The 11188-nt window shown below is 32.6% G+C and overlaps 1 protein-coding gene across 1 annotated transcript; it reads right to left on the bottom strand.

Moving 5' to 3' along the window:
- Window positions 1–4559: 4559 nt before the first annotated feature.
- LOC149551772 (bidirectional sugar transporter SWEET3b-like) lies at window positions 4560–6584 on the bottom strand. Its single transcript, XM_089787265.1, has 6 exons — window positions 6452–6584; window positions 6313–6349; window positions 5962–6184; window positions 5460–5618; window positions 5260–5379; window positions 4560–5065 (listed from the first exon to the last, which is right to left on the bottom strand). The coding sequence occupies exons 1-6, from the start codon at window positions 6486–6488 to the stop codon at window positions 4886–4888; spliced, it is 756 nt and encodes a 251-aa protein (XP_089643391.1). The 5' UTR covers window positions 6489–6584; the 3' UTR covers window positions 4560–4885.
- Between the last annotated feature and the right edge of the window lie 4604 nt (window positions 6585–11188).

The raw sequence follows: 11188 nt of genomic DNA, 5'->3' as shown, positions 1-11188 counted from the left end.
TATGTGCATGAATGTCATGTTTGCTAGTAGAACAAACAAGAGCACACTTATCCAATAGGGCTCCTACAACCACTTCCTATTCCTAACATGAAGTGGGAGTGCATCTCTATGGATTTTATCATGGGCTTGCCCAGGGCCTAGGGGTGTGATTGTATCTATGTGGTGGTGGATAGGCTGACAAAATATGCTCACTTCTTCCCTATCACTACTACATACTTAGCAACTCATGTGGTAGAGGTTTTCTTCAGGGAGGTTTTCAGATTACATGGTTTGCCTCAAAGAATTGTGAGTGGCAGGGACAGTCGCTTCATGAGTCACTTTTGGTAGGAGGTATTTCAATTACGTGGCATTGAGCTTACACCTAGCACCAATTATCACCCACAGACCAATGGTCAAATGGAGATTGTAAACAAATGGGTGGAAGGGTATTTGAAGAATTATGTGGCAGATCAACAGTGAGCTTGGGTCAGATGGATATATCTCTATGAGTATTGTTACAATACTACATACCATAAGACTATACAAATGACACTCTTCATGGCACTTTACGATTATGAGGCATCTAGTTTCTTAGATTTTTTGTTGGGAGATAGTCGGGTACCCCATGCAGGTGAACTAATATAGGAAAGTAAGGATATAGTTGCTACTCTCAGAGACAACATTGCTAGAGCTCAAAACCAGCAAAAGTAGTATGCAAACAAGAAGAGGATTGAGCATAGTTTTGAAGTAAATGATATGGTTTACCTCATGTTGCAACCATACAAGTAGTCCACTCTCAAGAAGAGTGGTGTAGAGAAACTCAAGCCACACTATTATGGACCATTTAGGATCATCAGGCAAGTTGGTGAGGTGGCTTATGAGTTGGAGCTTCTCGCAGAGAGTAGAGTGTACAATGTATTTCATTTATCATGCCTCAAAAAGGCATTGGGTCAGAATGTGATGCCTTCTACAGTATTACCTCCCTTGGATGATGAGGGGAAATTGATCTTAGTGCCAGAATCCATTCTGGATAGTAGAGAGAAGCAACTTTGTAGGAGAGTAATCAGAGAGTATATGGTTTAGTGGAAAGATTTACTTGTTGAAGATGCTACTTGGGAGGGAGAAGTGATTTTACAGCATCTAGCATTAAGATTGCTTGAGGCCAAGCAATTTTAGGAGGGGTTGACCTGTAATGTCCCTATTTTGGAGGAGTTAATTAATTATAAAGTTATCAATAAAAAATATATATTACAAGGTAAGTTTATATTTAATTAATTTAATAAAGTGATATATTTTATAAATTTATAAAATAAAATAATGTTCTAGAGGTTGCTGGAAGAAGAGGAGAAAAAATTAAAAAGGAGGCTAACCTATCAAGGAAAAAAAGAATAAATAGGAATTGAGGGCTCATTGCCTATCATTGAGATTTATTATTGATATTTTTTGATGTGTGTTGTGGAGCCTAGGGTTTCTGCAAGTAGTCACAATTGGCCATTGAGAACGAAAAAATCTCAATTGGTACACAATTTTGAAGGTGTGAAAGATCACCTAAATTATTGCAGCTATAGAAAGGATATTTCAGTCCTTTCACTTGTGCTTAATTGCTGGTTTGGAGTTTCAATTGGAGTTGCCCTTTCATCATATCATCTTCAGCATTTAGTCTCCAGCATTTGATCAATCTAGGTTCTTCATTTCAGTTTGTAGTTGTAACAAGTTCTTAGTTGAATTCAGCTAGATAGGGTTTTTCTGTAATGTGCCATGTTGTAATGTTTTAGTGCTGAAAATTGCATATCATATGTAAAAAAACTTGGTTATCATTGAATGAATACATTGGCACTATTTTACATCGGTTATTTAAAGTAGAACAATTTCTTTTATTCAGCAATATACTTTCAGTAGTGTATTAAATTTAGGGTTTTTTTAGTGGCCTATTGGTAAGGGTCATTACATGATCTTGCACATACCCATCTTTTATTTTTTACATTTTTTTACATATCATTGTGTTGGGAGAGCATACTCACAGTAATCTTAAAGAGAAAATTAAACAAGATTAAATAGACATAACTATGTATTTATTTCCCAATCTCCCTTGTTATAAAAAATCAATGCACTTAAAACATTCTAAACCTTTGAAGACTTCAAAAAAAGGTTGGTACATTATATCCTTTGGCTAATACATTCTAAACATTCTACCACAAAAACCTTGAGATTTCTTGAACATATATTTGACCTATGAAAGACCATTTCCCAATTCCTTTGAAGTATTTCGCATGCCTTGTTAAATCCAAATGCTTAAGTTAGTGGTATGCATACATGGTACATCTATAACATAAGGGTTTAATTTAACCACACCAAGAAAAAGGAAGGAAAAGTCACATGGGGGGAAAACAAATTTAGGTAGGAAAAAGAGCCATATATCTCACTCCATATGGAAGCCCTAAATATACGAAGAAAAAACCCACAAATTACACTACTCTCCCATGGTGGCCTTTTATGAAGAGGAAAAAATCACGAAAACATCCAAAATGGGGCTTGATTAAAGAGTATGTGAGAGGTCATTGATGGAATAAAAAACCACAAAATAGATAATCACATTGAAAAATATTAGAGTAATTTATAAAGCATAATATATGGAAAACATACCCTCATCTCCTTCTTGCCATGCCCTCTTCCATTGTGTACATGACGTGAAATATAACAATTTGCAACAAATGACAATAGGATTGGGCAACAATGAGGAATAAATGGTTTGATTTAGCATTAGGTTTATAAGCATAAGAGTTTTTTGTTTAATTTGTGGGTTTGAAAAAATAGAAATAGAATAACATTTGTAATATAATTAGAAAATTACATATTAATTATAGAGCATATTTATTTTAAATAAATTCATGTTATACTAAATAATTAATACTTAATATTACATGTTCATATATATATATTACATGAGAAAATGTTCAATTATTAGGATATGTTTGATCAATGCCTAGGGTTGGTAATTGACTACAACGGTTAGAGGTTGGGAAGATGACATATTGAACACTTTCTACTACAATGCATAAAAGTCATTTAAAATTTGATTGCGACAAGACAAAACCTTATTTATAAGCAGTTAACTTGTTATAGAAGACTTCATAAATATTTTAGGCATTTTTATCATTGTTATGTCAAATTTTTAGAACCCCAAAGATAAGGTGTATGACTAGTAAGTCCACCCCTTTAATTGGAAAATCAAATAAATAAGAAGAAAAAGATAATTAAAACATAGACAATAATTGAGTTTCTTCCCCTACTTAATAAATATTTAGATTAATAATACAACCAAATGACAAATAGATGCCAAAGTACTATGCAAAATAATTATATTATATATTGTTAGGGCTTGTACATACTTGTACTTAAATTTAGAAGATGTCATAAATTATGGGATGCTAATTAAGGGAGAGGGGCCAATAGTTGTATGGGCTAACTTCATCAGATTATAGTCATTGCTTGGAAAATTGTAATACTTTTATTTTTACACAAATATAAAGTAGAGATCTAACTACCTATAATAAGGTTTAAAGGTGTGACTTCTCACACAACTAGTTAAAATAGCACACCTAGTAAATCATGCCCAAAAATGAATTTTTAAAGATTCAACCAAAGCTTAATCTAAACATATTTAGTAGTTGAATTTAAAAATACCATTTGTCATTAGTAGAATAATGTATTTCTATACATAACATATAACATATATACAACTAAAATTGACCAAATAGCTAATAGTAAGACCATAAATTTTTGTTATATCTAACACAAAACACCACTATTTCAACACAAATATTATTTGTTGCTATAAAATAATACATTATTATATAAAACACAACTTATAGATCCAACACAAATGGACTAGTACTTCAACACTATTAACTTTTTGACAATCACATACATTTCATTGGAAAATATAAAACATTTATTGAGTTTGTCTTTCATATTTGTGATAAAACATTTTGTTAATATGACCGACTCTTAACACATTTATATTGCTACCCCAATAACTATGCACATAAGAATAGTATTTGTTCACTAAGATAAAAATGCTTGTCTAATTGAGCATCTTATTTTATAAATTGAGCATATTATTATTATTATTTATTAAGTAGCGCACATATAATAGATAGCTATGATATTTGGTTGGAAACAAAAACAAACTTATTTATTTTTATGTTTTTAATATGACATTTATAGATTCTCATGTGTTCAAATATTAGTCATTTTCTATCAACACATTAGAAAATTTTATTTATATATTATTATATTACAATATAGAATAATAAAAATCTGTAATAAAGCTAGATAATATATTCACATGTGAGAGTACAACTATTGAATCCTCTAAAACTAGTGACCCCTCCCCTAGTAAAAGTATAAAAAGAAGATCTAAAATATGTGACCCCTAACCCTTGTAAAAAGTCAAAAAATATATATAAAATATCTCGAAACTTTCGAAATAGTAAGACGCAAACTCTTTACAAGAAACAAATATCAAAAAGGTACAATCGTTTCATGATATTTACTCCTTCAATTATTAGAGAAAAGTAGGAACAAAAAACAAGAACACCACTAATGATATTTTCTCTTTCAATTATTAGAGAACAGTAGGAACGAAAACAAGAACACCACTCTTTACACCACTGTTTATCAAGTACAAAATATGAGAGGATACCATTTTGATTGCGAATCACTCTGATCTGATTTCTCTAAGCTATAGTTTTTCTACTACTGAATTAATGAAGCCTGTAAAAACTCTGTTTTCCACCATGAATGGCGACGCAAACGATCAGAAGATGAAGTAGAGTCTTTATACAGTGGAAATCGGCAAGAGAGCCTCGAATTTCTTATCAGAAAGAAAATTGGATGAACTTACTCACATAGTAGCAAATTTACGCAACTTTACAGGCATCTCTAGAGCTCTATTTTCTGCTTGCAAAGGCACTTCCATTCCTTCCTCTTTCACATCTCCAATTTGTGGTCGACTCTTCTTCCAATAAGTGCAGTATATTATCATCTGAACCGAAGCAAGTGGTATTCCAAAGAAATTCGGAATCTGGGTCAATTATAAATCAAAAGAAAATATTGTCATTCAAACTATTTTTCTATTCGGAATCTGGGTCAATCTGGGTCAATCATAAAATCATTTAAACTATTTTGTTAGAATTTTTTTGATATTGATATAGATTGTGGAAATCTGTTTATGCTAATAAACAATAGAATTCAAACAGATGTTCCATATACGATTACCATGATAAGAAGATCTTTGCTCACAAGACCATACACCAACCACAACACACCACCTAGGAAAGCAAACAATAGGAAGTAGAAGGACATGCAGTCCACACTCTTGGTCCGATACACCATTCTCTGCATCATGAGTGCATGTATCAGTAGTAATCATTTTAATATGTTTCAACATCATCAATCATATTAAAAAGTTTACTTACAATATCTACTAGGGGAGATCCATAAAGAAGAACAGAGGCCACCATTCCAGCAGTTCCGACAAGCACTTTCTTATAGTCTGATTTGACTCCCCACATAGAAGTTACTACGGTGCTCGCAAACAACACCAATACTAGTCCCACCATCATAACCATTCTTCTCTGTCATGTCATTCATATCTTATTAATTGAGAGACTACTAACATCAAATGGAATAATAGAGTAACACACAAGAACCAGATTCTTCTCTATCAAGTCATTTATATCTTAATTGATTAGTGGCGTGAAGTTTGGATGAAATTGATGAGAGAATAAGGCAAGAGTTTATAGCATAATAGTAATTTGTGAGTCTCTCATGTTAAAGATCTCAGATTCAAATCTACTTGAACTTATCACATAATAATAATTAATCTAAGCTTCGACCCATTATCTATCAAAAAAGTGACAAAAAAACTACTAATATAAAATGAGATTATAGAATAACATGTAAGATGTGGAACTAAACCTTGAATTTGGGTGGAGATAAATGGAGAAATATGGTACAGAAGCAAGATTGGAGAAGAAAGCCAAGAGCATTGGTACCCATTACAAGACCATTCTCCCATCCTTTGCTGATGAGAGGGGAGCCATACCAGGTGTAGATAAGACAATTCAAAAGGCCTATTGCATAGGGAAGCCCTGACATTTCTCCAGTTGTCTTCTTCTTATTCACTCTCCAGAAGAGACCCCTGCTCATCAATTATGTTAATGAAAACTTAGCAACACTTAGCAACATCTACAATATAAGCAACAATCTCTATACAACATAATAAATTCCCTCTTTTCAAGAATAGTGTTCCCCTAGAGATGTACTTACAGTGGTGCTCCATACATGAGTAAAGCAAATGTGCTTCCTGCACAAAACCAGACCAATGTTCAGTACAAGGAATACAGCAGCTTTGATTCATGAAAATATCTAAAACATTGAATTTATAACTAGAATGAGGTGTAACGACCTAAAGCACCAGCACCACCATGGATGAGTTTATTCATTATTGGCTTTCTCAAATAGAGAGGAGAAAAATAATGAATTGCTCGTTATTGTCTCTCTGAAAGAGAAGAGAAAAACAATGAATTGGCGTAAATGGTAGAGAGGTGTACGTTTGTCCTCCATATTTATAGCCGTATGTGCTTTTGCTTCCACCTCTCATTTTTCATCATCGGTAGAAGAGGATAGAAGAGTAAGAAAATATATACTATTTACTACTACCATGTTCATTTGTCTAGAATGGTATAGAACATAGGAACATATTTGTATTTACAGATGTCGTGTTCATGTTGGTAGATGGGTAAGGAAAATAGGAATAAATGTACTCTCATGTTCATATTGGTAGAAGGGTACTATAAATAGGAATATTTATATAGTATTTATAACATATACTAAACTCAGAAGTATTTTATGTATCTAGATATATATCATTGTTTATTAACTTATACAAAAATAATTATTTAGATAAGAAAATTATTAGTCAAGAAATAATAGGAAATTTACAATTTTTGAATAAGGAATTTCAATTTGTGAAATTGGATTTTGAAAATGGTTCAATACTTCAAGAAATATGAATGAATCATATTTTGGTATATAAAATTGTTCATGTTGATTATAAGTTTACTTTTTATTAAGATCCATAAAATTTTGAAAGTACTTATAATCTTTTGCATTAAGAAGAATAGAGTAGACAAAAAGGAACAATCTAAAATGCAATAACAATATTGCAATTACTTTGTGACAATGACATTATCTGAATATTTTAAAAATTTTGAGTGCCCATTTTGGGCACATGCTTGACAAAAAAATGGAATGTCTAGAAACTATAAGTAAGAAACATTTGTTCATGTTATATTGAAGAATTAAATGCTTATAAGATCTATGATATGACAAAAAAAAAGGATATTTATTAATAAAAAATGTTCACTATAACTAAAAATTTGCTAGTGAAGCCCTTTTTCTTCACTCTCTATGACAACACATGCTTATATCACTGATGATAATAATGAAAACACATGCTTATATCACTGATAATAATAATGAAATTTGAACTACTATAAGATTTTAACAAGTCAATAATATCATTGTAGACAAAAAATTTGATTCTTCTTAGAGTCGACTATATATATATATATATATATATATATATATATATATATTTGGAAATAGAGATGGAGTTAATGAGAGGGGAGGGGTGAATCGGTTACCACAAAAATAAATCCACAGATCCTTAGATGTCTTAAAATATAGTTGTTGCTGACACTCTGTAACCACACAAATAAATGTTGAAACTTAATAGATGTTCTGCTAACTTATTAAGCATTTAAAGTGATTAACATGCATGCATAAAGGAAATAATACGAACACAAGAGACACCAGATTTAACGTAGAAACCCAATATGGGAAAAACCACCACATAACTAGTCACCAATTTCCACTCTTCCGAAGTGAGCCCTGTTAGGAGCCAACCCTGTTAAAGGTTGCAAAACACACTGTTAGGTGTGACCCTATTAGAGGATTTAATCACCCTGTAAGGAGTGGCCTGGTTGGAGGTCTTAAGAACAATTCAACTGAATTGTCACCTTGTTAGAGGATTTACAAAATGGCTATTAAACCAAATCTGTTAAGAGATTTTGAATCACTGTTACAATAATTAGAAAGCAACAATGAAGTGATCTGAAATATATGCAACTTATCTTTGCTGAATACAGATCTCTGTTCTGCTTCACTAGATCCTCATTGATCGAATACAACTTTGCAGCTCCATAAAGATATCTAATCCTTCCACAACATTCGCTCATATATTCAATATTCGCTCATTCTATTTACATCCATAAATTCACACTCTTATGCATCCACACTCTTCATATTCATGAATTCACAACTTGACCTTTCATATATACCTTACAGATTGTCAAGTCGGCTCAATTACAAGTTACAAGAACTAAAAAACATTAAATCAGTATGTTGCAAACATTGCACAAAACAATTAAACTTAATTCTTTAGAACAATAAAATTCTTCGCTACCTGACCTAGCTCGGTGACCACTGCTCCAGAATGGTTTCCCCAATGTTAACCAAGTGAAGCTCGGTAAACACTGCAAACCTTGCAACTTCCTTTAGAGACTAAGTTAACTTGGTAAACACTGCAAACCTTGTAACTTCCTTCAGAGACCGAGTTAACTCGGTAAACACTGACCTTCCTTCACTTACCGAGTTAGCTCAGTAAAAGCTAACTTTCTCTTTGATGACTGAGTGAACTTGATAGAAATTGACTTTCCCTTTGTTAACCTTGGGAGCTCGGTTAACATTAACTTTCTGCTACAAAATCTTTTGATGCCTGAGTGAGCTCGGTAAGAGCTAACTTACTGTGTAATGTTCAGGAATGCTCGATAGTCACTATAAATTGCTTTGCTAACCATCTGAGCTCAGTAGACTCTGTCTGATGGTTGATATGACATTTGTGTAACATCAAAGATAATACACAATTAACAATTGTATCCAACAATCTCCCTCTTTGGTATTGATGGCAACATAACATGTCATAGCAGAATGAAATTTGAAAACAAGTATTTTCTCTTATATGGCAACACAACATGTCAACATAAAAATTCTCCCTTTAAGATAGAAAACTCTCCCTCTTACAGTAATCTCCCTTTGTGAAGGAATTACATAGCAAACTCTTTATCTTAAACAAATTTTAGATAGATATGACAGTAAAACTCTCCCTCTTTGACAACACATGCCAAAGACAACTCAACTCAAATGAATTTCAGTGTACCTTTTGTACTAATTCATATGTAATATTTTCTGATTATGTTGCATCAACTAATAGATTTTCAACCTGGTATGAGTTGATGCATCACTAAAACTTCATTTTAGTGAACTTCAGATAGGGGAGTCACCCCTAACTTACCTCTTAGATACAAGAATGCATCCTTAGGTAATGGTTTTGTGAATATGTCAGCAATTTGTTCCTTTGTATGAACATATTTCAATATGATCTCCTTATCTTGCACCAATTCTCTGACAAAATGATATTTTATTGCAATGTGCTTGGTTTTGGAATGCATCACTAGATTTTTAGATATGTTGATTGCACTTGTATTATCACAGAACATAACAATTGGTTCTTTAATTTCCACCTTCATGCCTTCCAACAACTGTTTAAACCAAACAATATTAGAACAGTTTACTGTTGCAATAACATACTCTGCCTCTACTGTAGATTGGGATGTACAATTTTGCTTTTTGCTTGTCCAAGAAACCAACCTCTTTCCAAGAAAGAATGCACCTCCACTTGCACTTTTTCTATCATCAAGGTTTCCTGCCCAATCAGCATCAGTAAATACTTTCAAATCCAGATTACCTCCAAATTTGTATCATAAACCATAATCCTCAGTTCCTTTCAAATATCTCATTATTCTTTTGATTGCCATTATGTGATTTTCTCTTGGTTTTACTGAAAATCTTGCTACAATACCAATTGCAAGGGCAATATCTGGCCTAGTATGAACTACATATTGCAACTTTCCAATCATAGATCTATACAATGTTTGATCTACTTCTTTTGATTCATCTTCCTTGGTAAGTTTTAATCCAGTACACATAGGAGTCCCAACTAGTTTACAATCTTCCATTCCAATTTTTTTCAATATCTCCTTGATGTATTTTGATTGAGTGATGTAGATACCATTTTTATTCTGTTGAATTTTAAGACCAACAAAGAATTTGATTTCACCAAACATAGAAATTTCAAATTCCTTGTTCATTTGTTCTGAGAATTCTTTGCAAAGATCATCATTTCCTGTGAACATAGTGTCATCTACAAATATCTCTGCTAAAACAATCTTATCATCTAATCCTTCCTTTATATACAAGCTACTGTTATCATTAGTTCTTTGAAAACCAATCTGAATAAGATAGTTATGCAATCTTTCATACCATGCTCTAGGGGCTTGTTTCAGACCATACAATGCCTTGTGTAATTTGCAAACCATGTTCTTCTTATCTGGATCAACAAAACCTTCAGGTTGTTCAATTTAAACCTCTTCATCCAGTATACCATTGAGGAATGCTGACTTAACATCCATATGATAAACTTTGAATCCTTCGTGAATAGCATATGCTAGTAAAGTTCTGACTCCTTCCAATCTTGCAACAAGAGAAAAAGTTTATGCATAGTCTATTCCTTCTTCTTGAGCATATCCTTTGCATACTAGTCTAGCTTTGTTTCTTGATACCTTACCATCTTCATCCAACTTGTTTTAGAATACCCATTTAGTTCCAATCACATTTTTGTCTTTAGGTCTAGGTACAAGAGTCCATGTCTTTTTTTTTTTATCTGTTCTATCTTTTCATTCATAGCTTCAAACCAACTATCATTTTTCAATGCATCTTTGATATTTCTAGGTTCAAAATCAGCAAGTAAACAAGTACCTTTCAACTTATTTCTTGTCATGGTTCTTTCAGATTTATCTCCAATGATCTGATCTGTTGAATGATGTCTCTTGACATACTTAGCTAATACGGGTTCCTTGCCTTTTGAATGAATTTCATTATTATCCTCTTGCATTTAACCTTCAGGTTCTATCTGTTCTAGCTCTGTAGATATTTGCTTGGTAGATGTTGCCTCGGGTCCTTCAGACTCGATAGGCACTTGCTCGGTAGTCACTAAATTTAACTTGGTTTGTTGTGGCTCAGT

The sequence above is a fragment of the Cupressus sempervirens genome, chromosome 6 (genome assembly GCF_028749045.1).
Source record: "Cupressus sempervirens isolate cs-2001-9-10 chromosome 6, ASM2874904v1, whole genome shotgun sequence".
Taxonomy (NCBI): Eukaryota; Viridiplantae; Streptophyta; class Pinopsida; order Cupressales; family Cupressaceae; genus Cupressus; species Cupressus sempervirens.
This window is presented reverse-complemented; position numbering and strand designations above follow the sequence as displayed.